This window comes from Ranitomeya variabilis, chromosome 2 (assembly GCF_051348905.1).
Source record: "Ranitomeya variabilis isolate aRanVar5 chromosome 2, aRanVar5.hap1, whole genome shotgun sequence".
Classification (NCBI taxonomy): Eukaryota; Metazoa; Chordata; class Amphibia; order Anura; family Dendrobatidae; genus Ranitomeya; species Ranitomeya variabilis.
The window spans coordinates 94,576,864-94,604,504 of record NC_135233.1 but is presented as its reverse complement, the minus strand read 5'-3'; the positions used below and the strand labels follow the sequence as shown (position 1 = coordinate 94,604,504).

The 27,641-nt window shown below is 43.7% G+C and overlaps 1 protein-coding gene across 2 annotated transcripts in view; it reads right to left on the bottom strand.

Moving 5' to 3' along the window:
- The window catches only part of USP34 (ubiquitin specific peptidase 34), a 260,330-nt gene that overhangs the window by 62,725 nt on the left and 169,964 nt on the right, over positions 1 to 27,641 (bottom strand). For both annotated transcript variants that reach the window (XM_077282722.1, XM_077282723.1), the window contains 10 exons: positions 27,008 to 27,171; positions 25,491 to 25,556; positions 24,941 to 25,087; positions 24,794 to 24,850; positions 23,889 to 23,966; positions 22,704 to 22,798; positions 21,918 to 22,090; positions 11,907 to 12,060; positions 11,388 to 11,466; positions 7,788 to 7,841 (listed from right to left, as the gene is read on the bottom strand). In XM_077282722.1, coding sequence (XP_077138837.1) covers positions 7,788 to 7,841; positions 11,388 to 11,466; positions 11,907 to 12,060; positions 21,918 to 22,090; positions 22,704 to 22,798; positions 23,889 to 23,966; positions 24,794 to 24,850; positions 24,941 to 25,087; positions 25,491 to 25,556; positions 27,008 to 27,171 — 1,067 coding nt within the window. The remainder of the gene's footprint in view (positions 1 to 7,787; positions 7,842 to 11,387; positions 11,467 to 11,906; positions 12,061 to 21,917; positions 22,091 to 22,703; positions 22,799 to 23,888; positions 23,967 to 24,793; positions 24,851 to 24,940; positions 25,088 to 25,490; positions 25,557 to 27,007; positions 27,172 to 27,641) is intronic.

The following is a 27,641-nucleotide window of genomic DNA, read 5'->3' as shown; positions in this document are numbered from 1 at the left end:
ACCTGCCCCCTATTTTACAAACTGTGTATTTCATTGTTTAAAACAAACAAAATGACATTCATCATGCAGGCGCCGAGGATGTGGCATGATAGGATCTATAATATCCATATTTTCATTTTATTTAGTCATATTAATTTCTTAAGGAGAATAAAAAAAACTTTATCAAAATGGTGCCCCCTATTTTATATAATTCTATCATCTAGGATCTTAGAGAAGAAAGGGCCAGCCTGCAGATAAGGCCTGTATGTCGCTTACTCTCCGGGATGATGTTAGAGCCACAAGGAGGACCGTTTTGAGTGACAGGACCTTGAGGTGGATTGAATCAAGAGGGTCAAAAGGAGGACCTGTTAGGACCAGGTTTAAATCCCATGGCGCTAGCTTCTGGCTAACCATTGGCCTAGATCTTGCAGAAGCTCTAATGAATCTCTCCACCCATGGTTTGCCCGCTATATTTCGATTATATAGTGACCCTAGTGCTGCCACCTGGACTTTTAACCCCTTTCTGACCTCGGACGGGATAGTCCGAGGTCAGAACCCCCGCTTTGATGCAGGCTTTGGCGGTGAGCCCGCATCAAAGCCGGGACATGTCAGCTGTTTTGAACAGCTGACATGTGCCCGCAATAGCGATGGGTGGAATCGCGATCCACCTGCCGCTATTAACTAGTTAAATGCCACTGTCAAAAGCTGACAGCAGCATTTAACCGGCACTTCCGGCCATCAGGATGGAAATGAGAGCATCGCCAACCCCCGTCACATGATCGAGCGTCAGCGATGCGTCTGCATAGTAACCATAGAGGTCCTTGAGACCTCTATGGTTGCTGATGCCGGATTGCTATGAGCGCCACCCTGTGGTTGGCGCTCATAGCAATGCAGGAATTCAGCTACATAGGAGCGATCTGATGATCTCCCCCATGTAGCTGGGCCGATCGAGTTGTGCCAGCATCTAGCCTCCCATGGAGGCTATTGAAGCATTGCAAAAGTTAAAAAAAAGTAAAAAAAAAAAAAAAATGTGAAAAAAAAAAATATATAAAAGTTTAAATCACCCCCCTTTCGCCCCATTCAAAATAAAACAAACAAACAAAAAAAAATCAAACCTACACATATTTAGTATCGCCGCGTTCAGAATCGCCCGATCAATAAAAAAAAAAGGATTAACTTGATCGCTAAATGGCATAGCGAGAAAAAAAATTTAAATGCCAGAATTACGTTTTTTTGATCGCCGTGACATTGCATTAAAATGCAATAACGGGCAATCAAAAGATCGTATCTGCACAAAAGTGGTATCAATAAAAACGTCAGCTTGGCACACAAAAAATAAGCCCTCAACTGACCCCAGATCACGAAAAATGGAGACGCTACGGGTATCGGAAAAAGGCGCATTTTTTTTTTTTTTTTAGCAAAGTTTGGAATTTTTTTCACCACTTAGGTAAAAGAGAACCTAGACATGTTAGGTGTCTATGAATTTGTACTGACCTGGAGAATCATAATGACAGGTCGGTTTTAGCATTAAGTGGACCTAGTAAAAAAGCCAAACAAAACAAGTGTGGGATTGCACTTTTTTTTAAAATTTCACCACACTTGGAATTTTTTTCCCGTTTTCTAGTACACGACATGGTAAAACCAATGATGTCGTTCAAAAGTACATCTCGTTTCGCAAAAAATAAGCCCTCCCATGGCCATATTGATGGAAAAATAAAAAAGTTATGGCTCTGGGAAGGAGGGGAGCGAAAAACAAACACGGAAAAACGGAAAATCCCAAGGTCATGAAGGGGTTAAGGTGCTGGTCGCCAGACCTTGTTACAACCCTTTTTGCAGAAATTCTATTATTGCAGTGATTGGAGCCCCATCCTGAACTCTTACCCCTGAGGTGGACAGGAACTTTCTCAAGGTTTTACCATAAGCCCTTGTGGTAACAATTTTCCTACTTTTCAGCAGTGTGGAAACCAAATTTGGAGAAAAAACTCTATCAACAGCACCCCATCAAATTCCATGCTGTCAAATGAAAGATCGCTGCCTGAGGGTGGAACACCGGTCCCTGAGAAAGACGGTCTGGAGGTTCAGGTAGGACCTTAGGATCGGTGAACGACAACATCCTCAGCCAGGAGAATCAAGTTCTTTTTGGCCAAAAGGGGGCTATCAGTATTATTCTCAATTTGTCCTCCCTGACTTTCCGTAGAACCGCTGGGATGAGAACAACCGAGGGAAAGGCATATGTCAGACTCTGAGTCCATGGGATCGTGAAAGCATCTAATGTCTGAGGGTTCCCTCTGGGATCTAGAGAGCAAAAAATTTCCACCTTTTTGTTGTTGACATTGGCAAACAGATCTATAAACGGGAGCCCCCACATTTCCAGAATCTGTTCGAAAACAGACCGATTTAGAGTCCACTCGCCCTGTCTTAATTGAGTGCAGCTCAAAAAATCTGCCTTTTTGTTTTCTACGCCCTGAATGTGTAGAGCCGATAGGGATAGGAGATTGTTCTCTGCCAAATTGAAAATCTGGGATGTTATGTCCATTAAGGCCAGAGACCTGGTTCCCCCTTGATGGTTTAGATATTCCACTACTATCTGATTGTCCGACAACACCCGCACGTGATGACCATGTAGAATATCCAGGAATTGCAACAGTGTGTAACTTACTGCCAATAGCTCTTTTTGGTTTGATGATACCTCAAGCTCTTGGCCTCTCCAAACCCCCCGAGTAACCCTGTCGACCAGGTGAGACCCCCATCCCGTGGGCTTGCGTCGGTGATAACTATACGGGGCTCCTTTTTTCACCCAAGGGATCCCTTTGGGCAGATTGCGGATATCTCTCCATACAATCTAGGGAATGAATAATGGTTAAAGTCATGTGTCTAATGAGGTCTGGTTCTTTAGAATGTCCCACTGGAGGTCACAGGTGTGTAGCTGTGCCCACTGAACTGCTGGTAAACAAGCGGAAAGGGAACTCAGAAGGGACATGGCCTTACTCAAAGTCATGGAAGGGCTCAGTGAGGCTTTCGACACCAGGTCTATAATTTTTTTCTTTTTCTGTACTGGGAGTCGACACACCTGCTTCTAGAGTCCAATATTAACCCCAGGAACTCCTGCACCGTGCTTGGCTCTAGTCTTGATTTTTTCAGGTTTAGGAGCCAGCCCAGGTCTACTAGGGTAGTCATTACTCTGTTCAGCTGCTCTCTGCAGTGTTGAGCCGAGTAGCCAGTTATCAAAAAATCATCCAACTAAGAGACTCAAAATGTCCTGTTCTCTCAGGAGCGCCATTGTTTCTGCCACTAATTTGGTAAATACCTGAGGGGCTATTGATAACCCGAAGGGGAGGGCTTTGTATTGGAAATCCCTTATCTCCCCTTTTATGGAAACTGTTACCCTGAGAAACCTTGGAGTATTTGTGAATGGGAACATGGTAGTAAGCATCGCTGAGATCCAGAACAGCCAAAAAACAATTCGGAAACATTATTTTGACTGTCGACTTCATTGACTCCACCATTAATTTTTGAGCCCTCACGTAGCCGTTTAATTTCCGCAAGTTTAAGATTGTCCGGTAAGACCCATCTGGTTTGCCCAGCAGAAAAAAACGGGGAGTAGAATCCCTCCTTCCTTCCTTCAGGAGGGACTACCTGAAGAACGGCTTTGTTTACTAGGTTCATAAACTCGCATTCTAGGGCTTCTTGTTCCTGTGGAGAGGACAGCAAGTGAGTCACGACAATGTTCTGGGAAGGGAGGAAGTGGAAATCTATCCGAAGGCCTGTTCCAACTAGATTCAGTATCCAGGGGCTTTTTGAGATCTTTTCCCAGGCTGGAAGAAAAACGGAATAACCTTCCCCCCACCTAGGAAAAAATGTCACTTTGAGTATTTCTTATCTCGAGGAGTTTCTGAAGTGATAACCCTTGTCCTTCCTCTTCTCCTCATCCTATCTACTCTGTTCCCTAGGGGACCTTCAACAGAATTTTCGGCTCTGAAAGGACCACTTAAGCGTGGGGGTGACCAGATTAGGGAACCCTTTTTCTCTTTCCCTGCTTTTTGAAGGATATCATCAAGTGTTTCCCCAAACAAAAACTCTCCTTCACATGGGATTGAACATAATTTCAACTTGGTCTGCAAATCTCCCGGCCAGCATTTGGGCCAGAGAGCTCTACGGGCTGCATTTGAGAGAGCTGCAGACTTGAATATTAACCTGAGTCAGCTGAAGAATCTGTTAAAGAGGCTGCCCCCCGTATTAAGGGAATGGACTCTAGTACCTTGTTTCTGGGTACCCCATTTCACAGCTGCTTTTCCAACTGATCCACCCATATCATCTAGAGGTACAGGTAGCCGCTATAGCGGGCCTAAGATTACCCCTGCTGACTCCTATGCCCCTTTAAGAAAAGTGTCAGTCTTTTTGTCTAAAGGATCTTTCAATGTTCCCATGCCTTCAAAGGGGAGGGCAAATTATTTGAGGCCTTGGCCACTAAGATATCTAACTTTGGGGCTTTATCCCATGATGTTGATGCCTCATTCTTAAAGGGGTATTTTCTTTTAAGGGAAGGTATCGATGAATTCTGTCAGGCTTTTCCCATTCTTTTTTTAATTAGGGCTTGGATGTTTTCGTTCAAGGAAAAGACTTTACACCTCCTCTGGCCTAATCCCTCAATGTCCTGTACAGTTTTGTCTGGGCGAGGGTCTATCACCCCCATAGTAGATCTTACCGACTTAACCAGACTTTCTACCTCCTCTAGGGACAAACAGTGACGCCTCCCTTTCTCATCATTGGAGGATGAGGAGGAGTCTGATATGTCTGAGCCTATGCTCCGGAGCTAGAGGACTCAGACTGGGAGTATTTGAAGGCTTCTTTTTTTTCTGTCCTTATCCCCCGTGCGAGAGAGATTTAAAGGCACTTTCGACCTCCGTTTTGATTACTGATCTCAGCTCAGAGGTGAAGTGTGGGGTTTCTTCGCATTGCACTTGTCCTATGCAAGAGTAGCATAGCTTCTGATCCCAGGTGACAGGTAATGGTTTATCACACATGGGGCAACATCTGTGCTTTGCTTTTCCCAATCTCTTCCTTCCCAGTTCTGGAGGAGGGATAGGATCTAGTAAAGGGCTTTTTGGAGATGGTGATTTATCCATCGTGCCAGATTTCCTGCTAAGCTGTGCGCAGTGGCCACTGGACCATCCACTTCGCCTGCCTACAGAAAGATGTCTTTTAACCTGCTGTGGCTGCGTCATCGGCGGCTGCTGCTGGTGGTGCTGCGGTTCCCTGTCCTCCATGTTTACAGGGACTGCATGCAGCAGGGAGTGTCTGCACACTTCCCCTTTTGAATCTGCCGCCCAGCCTAGCTCTACTAACGTTCTGCCCCGGAAGCACCTCCTCTTGTGGCTGCGTCATCATGTGTTGGCCGAGAAACCCAGAAGCCTCGCATCCGTCAGGAAAAACCAGAAGACCCACGTCCATCTGCAGAAAGGCGGTGGAGCTCCCCCTTCAAGACCCCTTTGGTCCCAGCGGTGGTGGCCTCAGGCACCGTCTCCCCCCGCTGCAAGAACTCGGACTAGCCGGCCCTGGATCATCTTTATCCAGAATCTTCACTCCAGGTACCGCCGAACTAAAGGTTCCCCGTCAGGGACAGGAAACCAACTTAGGTTACTTTCACACTAGCGTCGGGGTCGGGCCGAGGTTACCGACGCTAGCGTTCTCTGCGCCGCACAACGGGGGCAGTGGATGCATTTTTCCAGCGCATCCGCCGCCCCATTGTGAGGTGCGGGGAAGTGCGGGGAGGTGGGGGCGGAGTTCCGGCCGTGCATGCGCGGTTGGAAAAAGCGGACCGTCGGCAGCAAAAACGTTACATGTAACGTTTTTTTGCAGCCGACGGTCCGCCACAACATGGCGCAACCGTCGCACGACGGTTGCGACGTGTGTCAATTCGTCGCAATGCGTCGTTAATGTTAGTCTATGGACAAAAAACGCATCCTGCAAGCACTTTTGCAGGATGCGTTTTTTGACCAAAACGACGCATTGCGACGGAGGACAAAAAACACCAGTGTGAAAGTAGCCTTATGCGAGGGAGAGGTACCGCCCTTATTATCTGTAGGTTCCCTGTCCCTGAAGGGCGGATCCCCTCTCTCTGTGGTGCTGTCATGGGGGGGGGGAATTCACATTCACCAGGCAGGCGGCAGCACCTGCGCTGTAGCACAATACGTTTGATAATATGCCTGTCTTTATTTTATTTAGATGTATAGTTTTGTAGTAAAGAAAAAAAAATCAAAATGGTGCTGGAGGCTGCACCTGTGCAGTAGCATCTATCATGTTCGGATAGATGTTACTGAGCAGACACCGCTATTTTGCTAGGAGAAAAAAAAATAAAAAATAAGGCTATCAAGATGGTGCCGGTGCAGCAGCATCTATCGGAACGCAATATATGGTACTGCGCAGGCACCACCGGTGCCATTTTGATTTAAAAGTTTTGAGTATTGATTTAAAAAATAAAAAAAATAAAATTGTCTGAGGAATATGAATTTTTTTTTTAAACAATAATTCTATGCAGAATGTAAGATAGGGGGCAGGTCAGTGAGGGATCAGGGACCTGTCAGCAGTCTGCATTATGAATAGCTAATCAGAGCACCACATGAAGACCCCCACCCCCCCTCACAGGGCACGAGAATCTAAATAACTGAAAACTTAAACAACAACCACAAGATGGATTTCATCAACCAAGGTATCATTTTAATCAGTAGAACGGCGACAATCTGACACTGTAGTTTACTGAGCACAATCCTGCTGACAGGTTCCCTTTAGGCTACATGTATCAGATTTCTGGCTTAATTTGCATTAAACACTGCCTTGCACCACATATTTTGTGCTTTTTTTTTTTACACACACACTAAACAAGGGGATATAACAGATTGTGTCTAAGTGTGCCAAAATTGTACCACGATTTGGCAAAAGTGTCTGGCCTAAGTAATCCAACCAATAGGCCTCCTTCACACATCCGTATATTTATGTGAAAAAAACGTGCTGGTGTCATCATTGTGTTCGCTTGTACCATAAGTGGTTCATCAGTGTTTTTCACTAATGAATCAATAATCATTTACAAATCTTCTCCTATACTTTGCAATGTTAAACACATACAGCTCACGAGTGCTTTATGTGTATTCCCAGGCCCATTGACTTGCACTGGACCTTGTCACCCTTGCCAGGACAAACATGGACAGACATGTTTCCGTGTGGTTTGCACATGTAAAAATAAGGACATGTGTATAGCAGCACAGGTTATAATGGGAACGTGTGGTATCCATGAAAAAAAAAAGACAGGTGCAATAGATCGTACTGGGCTTAGACAAAACAGTGTAAAGATAACAAATTTATCAGCTAGTTTAATAAATTCAGAACATTATATAACGGTATAGTCTATTTGCACCACCTAAAGTTAGGCAGTTTTAGTAAATTGGCCTCAACTAATTTTGCATTAAGTCTTTCATTTTAGCGCCATTTCAATGAGTTCACGGTGGATTTTTTGGCCACAAACCTACAGGGAATCCACAGCAAAATTTCCATGTTTTCCTGCAGTGCATTTTACACTATGAATTGTAAATGAGACATTCAGGAAAAACCTTCATAGAAACAATTGACCTGCTGCATATATTTAAAACCTGCACCATGTCAATTTCCGGAGCATTAGGATGAACTTTGTTCACATCTTATCCACTCTGCAGCTACTATAAAACACTGTGAACTTTCCACTTGCAATTCCATATGAAAAGTGTGTATCCACATGTGAACATAACCAGAAAGTACATGGACTGTTCTTTACATACCTTTTCAAAAGAGAAGTCCATAAATTTATCTGTTACAGAATCATATGTCTTTGTCTAAAAAAAAATGGAAAAAAAATACAAGACAACTTTATTTTAAAGCTGTATTTGTTAATGTTTGACATAAGAGGCCCATGTACACAGACACTTATGAAAGTGTATCTCATTACACTTAGGTTAAGTTCACACTGGGCGTTTTTTTCTGCAGCAAAATTTGAGTGCTCGGCAGCAAAGAAACTTAAAAAAAGCAGGTTTTACTACGCTTTTCGCAGTTTTTTTTGGTGTGTGGTGTGGTTTTTCCATTTAATTCAATGGGTGAAAAGCGCTGAATGAAGTGACATGCTCTATTTCAAAAAAACAAGCAAAGCACAAAATACTGATGACAAAAAAACAAGCTGGTACTGTCAAATGCAGCTAAAAATTAGCAAAAAAAAAGAATCAAAAAATGCCCAGGGTGATCTTAGCCTTAAGATAACGATTTGAAAGTCAATAAAAGGGAGATTGGTGTGAATACAACTTTCATTCTGTACCAAGTAGACTTTTTAATTTTTATTTCAATATTATAGGACATTTTCTGGGATTTTAATAATGATGAGCCATCCTTAGGTTAGGTTATCAATATCACATTGGTGAGGGTCCAACTGTGGCACTGACCAGGTGGTTGACGGAATAATGACGGTACCAAACTGCAATTCCCTTTTATTTATATGGGAGAACTGCACCAACATTCATGACCACTACACCAGTATGGGGGTGCAAGTTCTGATACATTCAGCTGACCGGTGGAGAAACCAAGACTTACTGATCTGACACTAATGACAGAAGATCAGCTCTCCACCCTTCTGTCAAGATCACATCTCACCACTTGCAAGCTTGACCAGCTCCCATCCCACCTCATCCCTAACTTCGCCACAGTCTTCATCCCAACCCTAACACATCTCTTCAACCTTTGACTTGCAAATGGTGTCTTCCCCTCATCCTTCAAACATGCCTCAATCACACCCATTCTCAAAAAGCCCTCCCTCGACCCATCCTCTGTGTCTAGCTATCGCCCGATATCTCTTCTCCCTTATGCCTCAAAACTACTCGAACAGCAAGTCCACCGGTTACAATCTGGCTTCTGACTGCATCACTCAAATCAAACTGCCCTAACTAAAATCACCAGTGACCTACTAACAGCAAAGAGCACGCGACACTACTCTGTCCTTCTTCTCCTGGACCTGTCTTCTGCCTTTGACACTGTGGACCATCCCTCTTGTTACAGATTCTCTCATCTCTTGGCATCACAGATTTGGCCCTATCCTGGATCTCGTCATATCTAACAGACCGGACATTCAGTGTCTCCCTCTCCCACACCACTTCCTCTCCCGCCTTGACAATTGCAACCTCCTGCTCTCTGGACTCCCCTCTTGTACCACTCCAATCTATCCTAAACTCTGATGCCTGACTAATCCACCTTTCTCCCCGCTATTCCCCAGCCTCTCCTCTCTGCCAAGCCCTTAACTGGCTTCCTATTGTCCAGAGGTTCCAGTTCAAAACCCTAACTATGACATACAAAGCCATTCACAACCTGTCTCTTCCATACATCTGTGACATGGTCTCCCGGTACTTACCTACACGCAACCTTCGATCCTCTCAAGATCTCCTTCTCTATTCCCCTCTTATCTTTTCTTCCCACAACCGAATACAAGACTTCTCCCGTGCTTCCCCATACTCTGGAACTCTCTACCCCTACACTTCAGACTTTCGCCTACCACAGAAACCTTCAAAAGGAACCTGAAGACCCATCTCTTCTGACAAGCCTACAGCCTGCAGTGATCCTCAGTCTACTGAATCGCCCCACGACCAGATCTACCCTCTCCTAGTGTATCCTCACCCATCCCCTGTAGACTGTGAGCCCTCTCTCCTTCTGTAATTGTGTGTGCCTTATTTTGCTCATGTTTATTGTACTTGTCTATGTATGCCCCTTTTTTCACATGTAAAGCACCATGGAATAAATGGCGCTATAAAAATGAGTAATAATAATGACTTACTCTCTATAAAGTGTGTATCATATAATCCCTTTTAAAATATCTTTAATGAAAAAAAGTATTAAAAATACCCTCCCAGTGCAAAAACTACACAACACAATAAACGGTCAAACAATAACATACAAGAACCCTAGTCTTGCCTGCTGTCCCTTCCTAACAGCGGGGGTTGGCACCCTATTAGATACGATTTTTTGGAGCCCCCACTCCACGACGGCTGTCCCAAAATATAGCCCTAATAATTCCCTGATATGCTATAGGTGGGAAAACAGCAAGCAAATAAGAGATGAAGGGATAGTACTTATTGATTACAGAAGCATAGGTTATTGTACCAATTGGCACCCTTTATATACCAATGATGTGTACTAGTCTACAAAAAGATCCATATAGCTCTCATGGGACCCATACACAATAGATATACATCATGGACCCTTTACAGCTGGTTGAGACCTGCACAAAGACCAAGGGGCCATAAAACTAGCTTTTCAGCGTGGTTTACACACACACAAGCTTGAGGCTTCAAGCTAAATTTGGGCTAAACCCCAACTATGTTCATCTCTTCATCTCTTTCTTCTAATAGCCACGAACTGTATATCTTTGTGTACTTAAAGTGGCCAAGTGTGTGTGTGTGTGTGTGTGTGTGTGTGTGTGTGTGTGTGTGTGTGTGTGTGTGTGTGTGTGTGTGTAAACCACCCTGAAAAGACTAGTTTTATGGCCCCTTGGTCTTTGTGTGCAGGTCTCAACCAGCTGTAAAGGGTCCATGATGTATATCTATTGTATATGGGTCCCATGAGCGCTATATGGATCTTTTTGTAGACTAGTACACGTCATTGGTATATAAAGGGTGCCAATTGGTACAATAACCTATGCTTCTGTAATCAATAAGTACTATCCCTTCATCTCTTATTTGCTTGCTGTTTTCCAACCTATAGCATATCAGGGAATTATCAGGGCTATATTTTGGGACAGCCATCATGGAGTGGGGGCGCTAAAAAATCGTATCTAATAGGGTGCCAACCCCCGCTGTTAGGAAGGGACAGCAGGCAAGACTAGGGTTCTTGTAGGTTATTGTTTGACCATTTATTGTGTTGTGTAGTTTTTGCACTGGGAGGGTATTTTTAATACTTTTTTTCATTAAAGATAGTTTAAAAGGGATTATATGATACACACTTGAATTTTTATTTTCCCCTGGTACTATATTTAAAATTTGAATAATTACTCTCTATATAAGTAATCATTACTGAAGTCCTGAAAACAAAAAAAAGTTGGTTGAACTGCATAAAAGATTAAAGATAATGGTCTCTTACTTTTTTGGGATATTTTTATCCTTGCAAATGTTTTGCGTGTTGAAGAGAACCACTCACCCTATACTACAGCATATATATTTAGAGTGCCTATGTACTTTAAAATTATAGTATGTCACAGCACAGCTCTTCCCTTGTCAGTATCACTCATTTAATGGTCTTATCCAAATTCATTTCAGTGCCGAGCTTTCCAGATAATTATTTTGAGATTATTGCTGTTATAAGAGAATAATTAGAAACTTTGTGCTTGCTGAACTGTTAAGTGAACTTACTGTCATCTCCCCACCAAAACATTCCGACGCAAGCTGAGCCGAATCAAAGGGCTTCACTTCAGCATCATTAAAGAGATACCTAGGAAAAGGATAACGAGACACCTTAGAGTACTACAGAGGATTGTCTACTGAAGATATAGGTCTTATAAAGAAATATCATAAAAATAGAAAATGCCATCAGTGCAGCCTCACAGAAGGGTTGTCATAGGTGGAATTTAGCATATTTGTCAAAAGTATGAAATGGGCAGCAAGGTTGTAAAATATATTTGGGCATTTTGATGGCACTGGTTCGACAGCATAATGTACATGGCTGTTAATTACATCCATGCAAAATCCAATCCACAGGGCATGAACATTCCCCTATATAACATTTCGATATTAATGAGTAATTATCCAGAAATAGTTTTTGCTCGCTTTTAACGATTGCACTCACTCAGATCTGCAAGAGCTTGATATTATTATGCACCCTTATAGAATTAATGTGAATAGTGTCTGTGCTACAGAAGTCCGACAACTTACCATTTGTTATTTTTGTAAGCATGTGGGTTGACAATGTCTCTAATGAAGCTGTAGTAATGACCGCCATCAGCCGTACCAGTATGAACAGTGACACCAATTAAATCGTACTCATAGCTCTCAGTTTCCTTCAGTTCTTCTCCATCTTCTTTTAAACCTAAAATGTTAACATATTAAAACAGTTTTATACAGTACTAGATGGTGACCCGATTCTAACGCATCGGGTATTCTAGAATATGTATAGTAGTATATAGCACAGCCCACGCAGTATATAACACAGCCCACGTAGTATATAACACAGCCCACGTAGTATATAACACAGCCCACGTAGTATATAACACAGCCCACGTAGTATATAACACAGCCCACGTAGTATATAACACAGCCCACGTAGTATAAGCCCAGCCACGTAGTATATAACACAGCCCAAGTAGTATATTGCACAGCCACGTAGTATACTGCCCAGCCACGTAGTATATTGCACAGCCCACGTAGTATATTGCACAGAGACGTAGTATATAGCAGAGACGTAGTATATAGCACAGAGACATAGTATATAGCACAGAGACATAGTATATAGCACAGGCCATGCAGTATATAAAACAGCCCACGTAGTATCTAACACAGCCCACATAGTATATAGCAATGTTGGGCACCAAATCCCTGTTAAAAAAATTAAAATAAAAAATAGTTATATACTCACCTTCCAGCAGCCCCCGGATCCAGCCCAGGCGTTTAAGCAATGCTCTTTGCGACGCTCTGGTCCCAAGAATGCATTGCGGCAATAACACGTGATGATGTAGTGGTCTTGCGAGACCGCTACGTCATCTCCGGGCATTGCCGCAATGCATTCTTGGGACCGGAGCGTCGCAAGGAGCGGAAAAGGTGCCGGAAGGTGAGAATATAGGGATTTTTGTGTACTCACCGTAAAATCCTTTTCTCCGAGCCATTTATTGGGGGACACTGACTGTGGGTGTATGCTGCTGCCACTAGGAGGCTGACACTAAGTGATACAAAGAAAGTTAGCTCCTCCCCTGCAGTATACACCCTCCTGCTGGCTCTCAGCTAACCAGTTGGGTGCAAAAGCAGTAGGAGATCAATAACATATGAGCGTATAGCATGTCATTATATATGAGAGTATAGCATGTCAGACTATAAAAACAAGCATAAGCTAATAACAGGGTGGGAGCTGTGTCCCCAATGAATGGCTCGCAGAAAAGGATTTTACGGTGAGTACACAAAAATCCCTATTTCTCCTTCGCCTCATTGGGGGATACAGACCGTAGGACGTCCCAAAGCAGTCCCTGGGTGGGGACAACATCAGATCAGGCCTTGTGTAACCACTACTTACAAGGGCGCCACCGCAGCCTGCAGAGTCCGCCTGCCCAGACTCACATCTGTGGAAGTGTGGGAATTATAGTGCTTCCATAATGCATGCGGACTGGATGAATCCGCAAGCTTGCAGGCGTGCCTTGCCGACGCCTGGTGCCTAGAACCCTCGATAGACAGGGAGATAGGCTGACATCTAGCACGGAAGGACTCCTGGATGGTGAAACGAATTCACCATGTTATCATGGTAGATGAAACGGCTAAATCCTTCCTGAAAACGTCAGGAAGCCCAAATAAAGCGTCCAACCGTCGGAAGGACGCCGTCCTTGAGACGTACCTACTCAGAGCAGTCACTTCGTCCAGAATATGGGGAACTCATTCCATTTTGTGGACTGGTGCCGAAAGAGATGAGGGAAGAATTATGCCCTCATAACAGTGGTAATACAGTTCCACCGTGGTAATAAGGGATGGGGATGGCCTGAGGACAACCTTGCCTTGAAGGTAATAAGGGAAAAAAGTCTGAAAGAGCAGAGCAGCTAGCTCCAAAGACTCGTCAGAGTGAGGATATCGCAGAGAAAAAAGGGTGACTTTCCCTGATAGTAAAGTCTGCCCGGATGAAAAGGAGTCTACTGTAAGGCTCCTAGGACTATTATGGTCCCAATGATCTAACGGTATGTGATAGGGAAGAACTACGTGTGAAAACTCCCTGTGAGAAAGTCCCTACCTGCAGTTTTGCTGCGATAAGGCGGGAGGATACTAGCTCCGCAAACAAAAACTGACGTGGTCAGTGCGGATCTTGGAGGATCACTGGGTCCCCTTTCTGCTTCCGAAAGGCTTTCGGAAGTAGTGGAAGGGGAGTTATGGAAACTGGTACCATGGCAGAACCAGAGCATGGAGTGCGATGGCTCTTGGATCTCGAGGCCGAACCACAAACTCGAGTACATTGGCATTCAGTCTGGACGTCATCCGACCTACAACTGGAGTGCTCCAGTGAAGGCAGATCTGATGGAAGACCTCGGTGTGAAGTTCCCACTCACTTGAGGAGGAACCCTGACGGCTAGATTTGTTTGCCGTCCAGAGTTCTACTCCTGGGATATATACTGCCGAGATCACCGAATGATAGATCTCGACCCATCAGAGAATGTGAGGTACCTCAGTCATGGCGCCTGACCGTGGGTACCTGCTAGATGATTGACATATGGCACCTCCGTGGTATTATCCAATTGAATTCGGATAGGGTGACCCGCCAGAAGGCAGTGGACCTGCTGTAGGACTACCGTTCGGATCTCCAGAGCAATGATCGGGAGAAGAAGACTGGCATTGGTAGATACTAATAACCATTGAACCGGGAGAAAGGCCCTGGATGAAGAAGGAGCTCAGAGACTACCGTCTGAAAGTCTGTTTGACTTGCTGAAAGAGCGGAGCGAAGGAAACCGCTTTCATTGTCGTCACCATTTTTCCTCAGAACTCTCCTAGCAAATCGAATGAAATGAGGGCCTTGCATGAGCTCCCTGTTCAAGGGCCATGACCTTGTCTCGAGGGAGAATTACCATCCTTCTAGTGTGCAGGATCATCCTCAAAAAGGCTATCTGCTGGGCTAGAAATGAGGAGAACTTGTCTAAGTTTAGCTGCCAGCCCAGGTGAGAGGGTATCGCAAGTGATATAGACGAATCAGCGTAGTCCTGGAAGGGCGGCTAGACAGTAGACATGGAAAGGCGAAGGAATTTTTGAAGAGGGTAAGCATCCCGATTGTCGATGGATGCCGGAAACTGCACCTTTTTCTGTTGAAGTAATGGCTGAGCCGAGGAACTCCATCCGAAGAAGGAGGACCATGAGAAAGGTTGTTAGAAGTTTGAGGTCCAGGGTCGGTCTTACTTTTCGGTCCCCTTTTTGGAACCAAGATCCCTTAGATCTAGACTGTGCTGGACAATCCTTATACAATCCTTTGTCAGTCTCCCGCTCAAAAGATTTGATTGGCCAGTTGTTACTGGTGTGAATCAAGGTAGTTAAGGTCTCCAGCCAGGAGACCATTGCTCTAGCAATCCATGCGGCAGCTAGGGAGGATAGAGCGCTGAACCCGAAGCCGCAAGACTGAACGAACCAGATTTGCTGACAGTCCGTGGTATTTTTCATTGATGACCCATCGGGTAGGGATACTGGTAGGTATACCACAGGAGATTCTGCCCCGTGGCAGAATGTGCGGCTGCATCCAGCAGGTCAGTCTCTTGCCATCGCCGCTCTCTTGACGGTGCAGAGATAAAAATTAGGAATCCTAGATCCATCAACCTCTTAATAGGGAAGTGGAGAGGAATTGTCCGACTTCTTGCATCATCCGCTAAATAGTGGTGATGCAGAGGGGGGTGCTCGTATGCCAAAAAGGGTGCCTCTGTACATCCACAGAGTTCAGGTCTCCGGGTGGACAGGACAGGTTGGCGTTAGGCCTGGATGCGAAAGAGGAAACATGGAGGCAACACTCCGTGTGCTCGTCTGTTGATGGTGTGTGGAGATCGGTGCCCTTTAAAGGACCCGTCGCCCTTAAAAATCAGGCCAGGCATGGCATCCCACGTAGAGGCTTCTGTCCAGTGAATCGCTTATCCGAACTGAATGGCAAATGCTCTACGAGGGAGTTTTAGTCTCCTTATGAGGGACACTGCGTAGTCTAGAGCAGAACCAGATTCTTCGTCAATGTACTGAGATTGGTTACTCTTCTCTGAAGCTCTGGCAAGTTCAGGCAATATCCAATCCATATTCAGAGCCTTGTCATCAAATCATTGGTGAGGGAGCAGGAAACGAAAATTTCCGTTTTCTAGATGCCTGTACGTTTCTAGAATACTTGCGGCCCCTGCTAGCTGACGGCTCACATGTAGGATAGGGACCATGTATGGCTACGTTCACATTTGCGTTGTGCGCCGCAGCGTCGGCGCCGCAACGCACAACGCAAACAAAAACGCAGCAAAACGCATGCACAACGCTGCGTTTTGCGACGCATGCGTCCTTTGTTTGGTTGATTTTGGACGCAGCAAAAATGCAACTTGCTGCGTCCTCTGCGCCCGGACGCGTGCGCCGCAGTGACGCATGCGTCGCAAAACGCAAGTGCAACGCATGTCCATGCGCCCCCATGTTAAATATAGGGGTGCATGACGCATGCGGCGACGCTGCGGCGCCCGACGCTGCGGCGCAGACCGCAAATGTGAACGTAGACTATATCGGTCCTGCGAGCACTCCGAGCCACAGAGGGTACACGGAGGGATTCAATCTCTTGGTCAGAGAACCATGGATTGCGATCAGTGACGAAGTCCACTGAGGGGAACTAGAGGATAAGCTGGGGTGGGCGGCGGAGGGCTCCTCGGATTGATCATGCGCCCTTAAGACCAGGGAATACTGGTCATGCGCTTTTAAGACCAGGGAATACTGGTCATGCCCCTTTAAGACCAAGGAATACTGGTCATGCGCCTTTAAAAACAGAGAATACTGGACATGCGCCTTTAAGACCAGAGAACACTGGACATGCGCCTTTAAGAACAAAGAATACTGGACATGCGCCTTTAAGACCAGAGAATACTGGACATGCGCCTTTAAGACCAGGGAATACTGGTCATGCGCCTTTAAGACCAAGGAATACTGGGCATGCTGCATAGGCAGCATCAATAGTAAAAACTTGGTCACACAGGGTTAATAGCGGCAGTAACGGAGTGAGTTACCCGCGGCATAACGCAGTCCGTTACCGCTGGCATTAACCCTGTGTGAGCGGTGACTGGAGGGGAGTATGGAGCGGGCGCTGACTGCGGGGAGTATGGAGCGAGCGCCGGGCACTGACTGCAGGGGAGTAGGGAGGGACTAATCAGACTGTGGCCGTCGCTGATTGGTCGCGGCAGCCATGACAGGCAGCTGGCGAGACCAATCAGCGACTTGGATTCCATGACAGACAGAGGCCGCGACCAATAAATATCCGTGACAGACAGACAGAAGGACAGACAGAAAGACGGAAGTGACCCTTAGACAATTATATATACTGTGTTCCAAATTATTATGCAAATAATATTTCCTCATATTTTCTCTAAATTACCTATCTGAATTGCAGTTATTGTTATTTTCCAGTCATCTACTATTCTAGTATAATTGCAATGTTTTGGAACAAACTGCCTATGAAAACAGTATATTTAAAAAAAAAAAATAAACACTCAAAATGCATGTTCCAAATTATTATGCACAGCAGAGTTTTCAACCTTTTTTTTTATTATTTTGAACCACAAAATGGTCAATTGTGACGTTATAAGCATTATCAGCTTATTACAAAATGAAATCAGTTTTCAAGTGAAAACTTTATTCTAGGTGATGTTACATTTGCACATAGGACCCCTTGTTCGAAAGAAGCTTCTGAACTCTCTCGTCCATTGAATTTGTCGGGTTTTGGATGGTTTCTGCTTCAATTGTTTTGCATGTGGACAGAATCCCCTCCCAGAGCTGTTGCTTAGATGTGAACTGCCTCCCGCCATCATAGACACTCCTTTTGATGATGCTCCAGAGGTTCTCAATGGGGTTGAGGTCAGGGGAGGATGGTGGCCACACCATAAGTTTGTCCTCTTTTATGCCCATAGCAGCCAGAGATGCAGATGTGTTTTTTGCAGCATGAGACGGTGCATTGTCATGCATGAAAATGATCTTGCTGCGGAAAGCACGATTCTTCCTCTTGAACCATGGCAGGAAGTGTTGTTTTAGAAACTCCACATAGATTATGGAGTTCATCTTTACCCCTTCAGGGATCATAAAGGGGCCGACAATCTCTCTCCCCATGATTCCAGCCCAAAACATTACTCCACCTCCACCTTGTTGGCGACTTAGCCGTGTTTTCATGGGATGTCCATCAACCAGCCATCCTCTACTCCATCCATCTGGACCATCTAGCTTTGCACGGCACTCATCGGTGGACAAAACAGATTGGAAGTCAGTCTTCATGTATCGTTTGGCCCACTGGAGCCGTTTCTGCTTGTGTGCAGTGGATAGAGGTGGTCGACAGGATGGCTTACGCACAGCTGCAAACCTCTGAAGGACCCTGCATCTTGTTGTTCTGGGGACGTTGGAGGCGCCAGCAGCTTCAGAAACTTGTCTGCTGCTACGACAAGGCATTTCTGCAGCTGCTCTTTTATCCTTACGCAATTGCCTGTTGGAAAGAGTCCTCAATATTTCCTTATCAGCAAGCACACGTGTGTGCTGGGAATCAGCTACATACTTCTTGATTGTGCGATGATCACGATGAAGTGTCTTGGCAATGTTGATTGTAGTCATGCCTTGACCTAAATACTCCACAATTTGTTGCTTCTCAGCAGCCGACACATGCTTTTTCTTTCCCATTTTGGCAAAAAATGTAGGCTGCTTAATAATGTGGAACAGCCTTCTTAAGTAGTCTTGCCTTTATTTGGACACAGCTGCCAAACTAATTTGCACAGGTATCTGCAATTGCTTTCAGTGATATAAAGAGCCCTGACACACATCACCATCAATGAGTTTAAGTGACAAAAAAATTCTAACCTTATCACTCCTAACCTATTTGTGCATAATAATTTGGAACACAGTGTAGTAGATGTGCACTCGATCAGTAAATGCTGTGGGTTGGACACTGCGTACTTGTGCAGCATCCAGATGTTATAGTATAGTGGATGGGATTTCAAGAAATCTCATGCCCACTATGCGTGCACAGACATCCACGGATCATTGCAGAGACAGACATGTGGCATCTTTCCAGACCGCAGCATGTCTATTTATCTTGCGGAGACGCGAGTCTCCACAAGATAAATTTCACCTGTATAATGTATTGGACGCGGTGAATCGGCACGGTTCAGTGAACACATGCAGGTTCACCAGCATTCAATAGAAGGCAGCACTTTGGGTGCAGTGGACATGTGCTGCATCCAAAGCGAAGCCAATTCCTGAACATGTGCGCATACCCTAAGGGTATGTTTCCACGGTTAGTATTTGTTGTGGCTTGGACGCTGCGTACAGCCGCAGCGGCCAGATGTTACAGCATAGTGGATGGGATTTGATGAAATCCTATCTGCACTATGCGTGCAGGGACGCCTCAGGCTTCCCTGCGTAACCAGACATGTGGCACATCTTTCTCCGCAAGACAAATATCACCGTCCAATGTATAGGATGCGGTGATTCCGCACAATTCAATGAACACATGCGGAATCACCTGCGTTCAAAAGCCAGCAGCGCATTGAACGGAGCTGCGTCCAAAGTGCTGCTAATACTGACCGTGGAAACATACCCTTATGTTTCGGACTTTGGCGATACATAATATGTCTGCAGTCTGTTCTAGGTCATCATTTCTCAGAATTGTGAGTTGAGCACCTTACTCATTAATTTATAGGAGGAATAACAAAAGAACAAAACACAGGAGCAAAAAAAGATGCTCAGAAACAGTCATGGAGAAAACAAATATTTACTAAAACAGACATGTCCGGAGACCACACAAGTCCTCTTTAAAGAGAATGTGTCACCCCCTGAACAAATATAAGCTATTATTATGGGCATACAGGTAACAGATTGGTTAACCCAGTCTTACCTATGTGCCTCATAGCTGCGGTCTACATGTTGATAAAAGCAGTTTTAGTGTTATGTTAATGATTTCTTATAAGCTTAAGGGGGTGCGGTGCATGCACGGTTATATGAACCGTATCCATTGATGAGCAGAGTCTTCATTTATCTTCTGCGCAGGCGAGTGACTGCACAGTAGCAGAAACTCGCCTGCCCAGAAGTTCGATGAAGACTCTGCCCATAGGTGTGTGGATAAGGTTCATATAACCGAAAGAGTGGACACGGCAAGTGTGGGATTACAGCGCCGCAACTGCACGCCACAGGGCTGTGTGGCGGGCATGGGAGGGGGATGTTATTATAATACAGTGAGGAAGTAGTGATTTCTTCATGCACTGCACGCCCCGGAGCCTGGACAAAATCATTAACATAAAACCTTAAGGGTATGTGCACACGTTCAGGATTTTTTGCGTTTTTTTGCTTTAAAAACGCAATAAAACGCATAAAAAACGCATACATATGCATCCTATCATTCAGAATGCATTCCGCAATTTTTGTGCACATGATGCGTTTTTTTCTGCGAAAAAACACATCGCGGTAAAAAAAAGCAGCATGTTCATTAATTTTGCGGATTTTTCACGCTTTTCCTGCTATTTAAAGGGAACCTGTCACCACGTTTTTGGAAGATGGGATAAAAATAGCGTTAAATAGGGGCAGAGGTGGGCGTTACATTAGTGTGTGTGTTATGCGTTTATTACCCACCTAAGTTGCCGAAATAACTTTGCAAAGTCTCCGTTTTCGCCTGTCAATCAGGCTGGTCAGGTCACATGGGCGTGGTGTCTTCACCCAGATTTGGCGTAGTTTTCCGTTGGTGGCGTAGTGGTGTGCGCATGCCCAAAGTCCGGAATCCTCTTCCAGGGGATTTAAAATAGCGCGGTGTTCGTTATTGCATTGGTGATCGGTGGGCGCGGCCATCTTCCTTTGGCCGCGCGTGCGCAGAAGCGGCGCTCTGCTGGCCGCGGCTTCAGGAAAATGGCCGCGGGATGCCGCGCGTGCGCAGATGGATATCGCGGCGGCCATTTTCCTGAAGCCGCGGCCAGCAGAGCGCCGCTTCTGCGCACGCGCGGCCAAAGGAAGATGGCCGCGCCCACCGATCACCAATGCAATAACGAACACCGCGCTATTTTAAATCCCCTGGAAGAGGATTCCGGACTTTGGGCATGCGCACACCACTACGCCACCAACGGAAAACTACGCCAAATCTGGGGGAAGACAACGCCCATGCGACCTGACCAGCCTGATTGACAGGCGAAAACGGAGACTTTGCAAAGTTATTTCGGCAACTTAGGTGGGTAATAAACGCATAACACACACTAATGTAACGCCCACCTCTGCCCCTATTTAACGCTATTTTTATCCCATCTTCCAAAAACATGGTGACAGGTTCCCTTTAATGCATTGGGAAAGCTCCAGAAAAAAAATGCGCGTAAAAAACGCATGCGGATTTCAGGCAAAAATGTCCGTTTTTTTGTCAGGAAATTTCTGCAAGAAATCCTGAACGTGTGCACATACCTTAGTCTAAGTTCACATTTGCGGTCTGCGCCGCAGCGTCGGGCGCCGCATGCGTCATGCGCCCCTATATTTAACATGGGGGCGCATGGACATGCGTCGCACTTGCGTTTTGCGCCGCATGCGTCCCTGCGGCGCCCGCGTCCGGGCGCAGAGGACGCAGCAAGTTGCATTTTTGCTGTGTCCAAAATCAATGAAAAAAAGGACGCATGCGGCGCAAAACGCATGCACAACGCTGCGGCGCCGACGCTGCGGCGCACAACGCAAATGTGAACGTAGCCTTAAAACTGCTTTTCTCAGCATCTAAAGGACAGCTATGAGGTATACAGGTAAGACTAGTTTAACCATTCCACTACCTGTATGCCCATAAGAATAGCTTAAATTAGTCCAGGGGGTGACAGATTCCCTTTAAGGATTTCTTTTTGGTTTTACACATTTCGTCTCGGTTTGAATAACAAGCAAATAAAAAAAATGGGGATGCACAAATCACCAAAAAAGTCGAAATGGGAAGATTTTTATTTTATTTTAATCACTTAATATAAACAATTTATTTAGATTTTTTTTTTTTTTTTAATAAATTACCTTCTATTCGATCATTTTTTCCCATTAAAAAATCCTCTGTGTAGGGCGTCATATCAAGTCGCAGAGGGAAAGAGAAATGTGTATTGACCTTTTCCTTCATCATGGTCACCATGTTAAATGTGTACCGCATTGTATTAAAGCTTAATATCCGAGGCAGCTTCTTAAAACAAGCTCTGAAATAAACAGCACACAATAAGTCAGCTCATAAGATACAGAAAATATTAAAAAGACTTCTGAATATAAGCAACTTGAAACCAATGCATAGGATGGGAGATGTGAACAGCAAAATAGACAAAAACAAGTGACAAATTAAGACAGGGTTCATGTGAGCGATGAGGGTGCACTGGATTGAGACCATAGCCAAAAAGTTTAAAAAGGAGATCGGTCACCAAGATTTGAGAGGCTAATGACCTTTAAAAGACCAAAAGTCTGCGATGGGAGAGAGCACAGCAGAGCTGGAAGTGTAGTGCCCGCTACACTTACAATTAAAACATCAAGAATGGATTTCTCAAAAATGACCCAATGAAATACAAGAAATGTCTGAATGTAATAAGCATTACAGGGGCTTTAATGTAAGGCCTTTATTTAGGGGACGGATGTCCTGCCTACAGGTCCTCTACAAACACATCCATCTAGCAGGAGCAAAGCTGCTCTTTAAGGATATGCTCATGTAGGTGGTGTATTATTGTGGCAGATGCTTAAAGTCATTGGTAGATGCTTTCATTACTAAAATACACATTGCTTTTCTTGCTGGAGTCCCATACTAGGCACAAAGGACGGACTAACCTTTTCTCTGCTCGCACCTTCTTTCCACAGTGAGAACACGTGTACATGTTGTCACCTTCCAATGTGTCCTTGATGGTAACTTCATCCAAGGATTCCTGGGAAAAGGCCGGATATAACATGTAATGGCTATAGACAGGGGATCCATAATATATCTATATGTGATGGGTGGATGGATGTTGTATCGATGAATAAAATGCAGCAAGATGTGTGTCTATATTCACCGATTAATGAAAAGTTATACTACTTATAAAATACTCTGCGAGCTTCCCAGTGATAAGCCGCCATCATACAAATCATTACAAACACCCTTTTAGCCAGATTTATGAATGAAGCAACTCTACGCAGAACCGTTCTATTTAAACAGAAAATTGGAACAAATAAATGCAACAAAACCACAAGCAAAACCATAAAGAGTCCTCTGAAAATAAATTCCTATTTAGAAAGTTATGTATTTTTCTGTTATTCAACATCTGAGTCTCATTTACATATAACAGAATCTGTGGTATATTCTGTCACCAGACATGGCATTTGGCTTAAAGGTGTTTTCCATTTCATGCTCAGTTACTTCGGTCAAAACGGACATCCGGCGGCAGTGAGAAAGCAGCAACAGATCGGATTTCCTCTGGATGTTCGTTGTGTTCGAGGAAAGAGTGGACTATTAGCAGCCGCTGATTGGCTGCAGGGGTCACAATGTCACACAAGCCCTGGGAGACCTGGTGCCGACAACAGAAGAGTGCAGTGTTTTCATTTCACGTGGGGGAATATAGTGCTAAGAGGGTGTCAGAGTAATGGACTACCCCTTTAATAAACAATGCCCATTATGGACACACATGATAATTTCTTAGAACTTTAACCCTTTCAAGACCTCACTATATTTTTATGTCTTTAAACCTAAGTTATTTCATACCTTTTTATTTCTCTGCCGACTTAGCCATATTGGAGCTTGTTCTAAGCAGTAGATTTGACATTCATTTCACCATATAATGTACTGAAGAAATGTAGATAAATTCTAGGGGACGGCGTGTATGCAGGAGAGAAGGCTAAGCTCTACCTGCTCTTACCACTCGGCAGGTTACAATAAAGAGTATGGCAGCTGCATGTTAGCCTTATACATATTAGGCCTGACTAACTGTAGCGTATACTATGAAGAGAAGAATGGGATACGTGGAGTGCACAGCTACTCACATAGATGTTCTTCATATCCGCCACCTGACATCGGACCGTGTAGAATTCTTCTGCTGTTTGACTGACATGTTCACAGTCCTGGAGTAAGAGGTGAAATCATTATATGGAAAACGCTATAAGCTAAATCAATTTTGCTGTGCTTATATTGCATCCTTACAATGCCTGGCGAGTCTCATACATGGGTTCTATGGACTAGTAAAGAACCCGAATGTAAAGTATTCCTGGGATCATGCTAACACTTGTGGCAACCGTTTCCCCCCGCAAGCACCCCGAGTCAGGAGCGAAAATGCATTAGAGCGACATTTTCAAGGGTCTCCTAGACCAGACTAAAGGTAATTGCCAGACAATAGGTCCCCTTCTATAATGTGCTGTCCGCAGTCTGTCAAACGTAATCAAAGCTTAGCAGGAGAGATGGATAACATGACATGGAAGGAAAAAGCAAAAGGATGGGTGAATAAAGAGGGTTTCAGCCCTCCACAAGAATGGGGGGTGGGTTGAGGGGAGGACCCCCGACCCTCCGCCAGAAGGGGTTGAGGGGAGGATCTCCAACTCTCAACGAAAAGAAAGAGTCTCATCCTCTCTATGGAGAAGTTACAGAGTATGACAGCTCGTGGACATAATAGACTTATGTTCACCAAAATGCTTTGTTGACGTGTTATGGGTCCATTAGGGCAGCAAGACTATTTTACCATTATTTTGGGTGTAACAGGAATGATTTAAAATGTTTTGTCTAGGTACAAAAATTTGGCTGAAATCTTATTTTAATCAGACTACTGCATTTTCTTAAGCTATAACTAAATGAAACCTTTTCTTTGTGGTTCCTTAGACTTTTTGTGTATTTTTCTTTAGACATTCTTCTTTCATGGAAATTTTATACATAGCCAACACAAAACAAGACAACTTACCAAAGACACAACATTATTAGTAATTACTCCTCCAAATAAACTTTTGACCGTGTTTTTCTGTTGATTGTGTGGGAAAAACAAAAAAGCAAAAAGTTAAAAAAAAACCTATTTTCATATAGTACGGATAATACTTAAAGCAGAGCTCACCAACTCAGGAGACATTTCTTCAATCTTAGTAATGAGGTCTGTAAAGAACTCTGTCATGTCTTTCTGTTCTCCGGTGTTCAGTGGCTGTTTGTCCATGGTATAAGTCTTACAGAACGGTCTGGGATTATAAGCTTTACATTCACTCTCCTGTAACAAATGCAACCATTATCAAAATCCAGCCTCAGGTGTATGACACCAAAAGATGGCAGTCTACCCATTTGAAATAACTAGAAGTGAGAAAGGATTCATGTCATGCATCAAATCCTCAGTGAAGTCCTGAATTAAATAAGCAGTAAGCGCCACCTAGTGGTGGTAGAACTTTATCATTTAAAGAGACACTCATCAGAAAATGATTTGTTTAAATCGATTTTATGTCAACTTTTTTTTTTTTTTTATAAAAAATAAAAATCTTGCAGTTTTCACACTGGCCACTTGGACTTTTTTCTTTTTTTTTTAAGTGGACTAAATTTCTGCTTCAGGAAGCAGAACATATAATCAAGAATTGTAAACTAGTCAAAAGTATAAACTGCTTAACTGACACTCCACTTACCATTAAATAAGTAAACATTTTCTGTAATTCCAGTAAGGTAGTCTTATGTTTAATATCATCGGAATACTATAAAAGAAGAGAAAAAAAATAATTTATAGTTTTATACAAAGAAAAATGGTTCAGATTGCTATCCATTTTACTTTTCATTAATAAGCACCACAAAGTAAAATATTTCTTAACAAAAAAATAAAAAGATAACAGTGATTGACTGGGACCCCCACAGATCCTGAAAATGAGACTACAGGGGCTGACTGGAGCAGAGGTCTAGCACGAGTATCGACCATCTCCGGCAGTCCAGAAAAGCGGAGGTGTATATAATCAATCCACACTTTAATCGAGTAAGACTCTGCAGAGACAAGGCATTGAAATATTTGGTGGCCCCAGTGATCATTGAGACAAAGTTTATTCTCTTGATAGGGAATAATCTTAAAAATATATTATATATATATATATATATTTTTTTTTTTTTTTTTTCCGATCCTTTGTCTTATAACACAATAAAAACTTAAAAATATATAATGACTACTTTGCGTGAAGTCTGTGCATCAAAAGATCATCCATATCTTCCCTCCTCCTTACTGTTAGGTGTGCGGCTATAAAGACACCTGCAGTCTGCAGTTGTCTCATCCTTCTGGCCAAGGTGAAGGGACTTGTGTTAGCCACCAGCCGACCGAAGGTGAAGCAAATCATCAGGAGAATAACTTGAGCGTTCTCTGCAGGATTTCTACAAGGCGGTTTCAGGATCAAGCAGAAAACGCAGAAGACCGATAGTGAGGATGGCTATATATGTAAGTAAATATAAAGTGCTTGATTTCTAGGCTTCACTACTTGGATCGAGGAAAACCTGACGTTTTATTAAGGCTGGCCGTATGCAGAAGTCTCCTGCTATTTTGGTTAAACCTCTAACAGTATAAGAAGCTAGGGTATACCATAAAATACCCCCAGAAGAAGACAGTATGCTGAAACGCGCATCAGGGCTTCACACCACATCACACAGGAGGTAGTGTGTCTCATTGCATACATTTGTTTTTTTGTCCTTTTAGTTCACTTGTTCCTGTTGGTCTAAAGGGAACCTGTTATGCCACTGTCTCCAGTGCGTTGTTAGTGATGCAATGTGCATTACTAACACTTTTTTTTTTTTTTTATTACCACCGCTGCTATAATCAAGTGCAAAAAGCACTTTATATAGTTTGACTGTAACTACTCATTTAGTCATGGGGGGGACTTAATTTCAGGACAGTTTATATGCTAAAAAAAAATTACTTGACATTTTCCCTTTAAGTTGTCTTTGCCTTGTATGTATTTGATATCGTATAACTTATCAGGAAACACGGACTTGTGTCACATGTATATATGTATTTTCACCTGCCTCCTGTTACATACTAAATATGGGATTGTGGCGCCATCTTGTGGTTTCCCACTTTTTAACAGCTTTTAATGAATGATTTATTGTATTGTACGAAACGTAGTATTTATTTCTGCTACATAAGGTTCCTGTGTACAATCAAATAAAATACCTTAGCAGTAAAGATGGCTTGTCTTGCCTCAGGTATCATGTAGAGTTGCTGAATGGTAGATGCCAAATAACATGTGGCTCCGAGATTTGTGAGTCCAACAAACCTGCATTCGGCCCGGACATCATCATGTGGCCAGTAGTCCCATTTGTAAGGTGCGTGGGAAGCTGTGGTCCAAAATGGATGGTACATCATCAAGAAACAGGCCCAAATTTATGCCAAAAATCGTATAGAAATATATTTCAATAATAAACAAAATTTTAAAAACAAAAAACTTCAAATCACTCGCCTTTTCCTCTACTGAAAATAAAGAGTTAAATTTTTTTTTTTTTTTAAATACACATGGTATTGTCGCGTTTACAAAAGTCAGATCTATCAAAGTATAAAAACAAAGCAACCCGAGAGGCAAACACCGTAAAAAAAAATTAAAACCCCAAAATGACATCTTTTGGCCACTACAATTCCACAAAAAAAACGATGTAAAAAGCAATCAAAAAGTCACATCTATCTCAAAATGTCATTACTAAAAATGTTGTCTCACCACGCCAAAATGAAATCACCACACCGTTTTATTGGCTGAAAAATGAAAATGTTACACGTCTCTGAAAATAGCTACAGTAAATATCCTCCAAACATT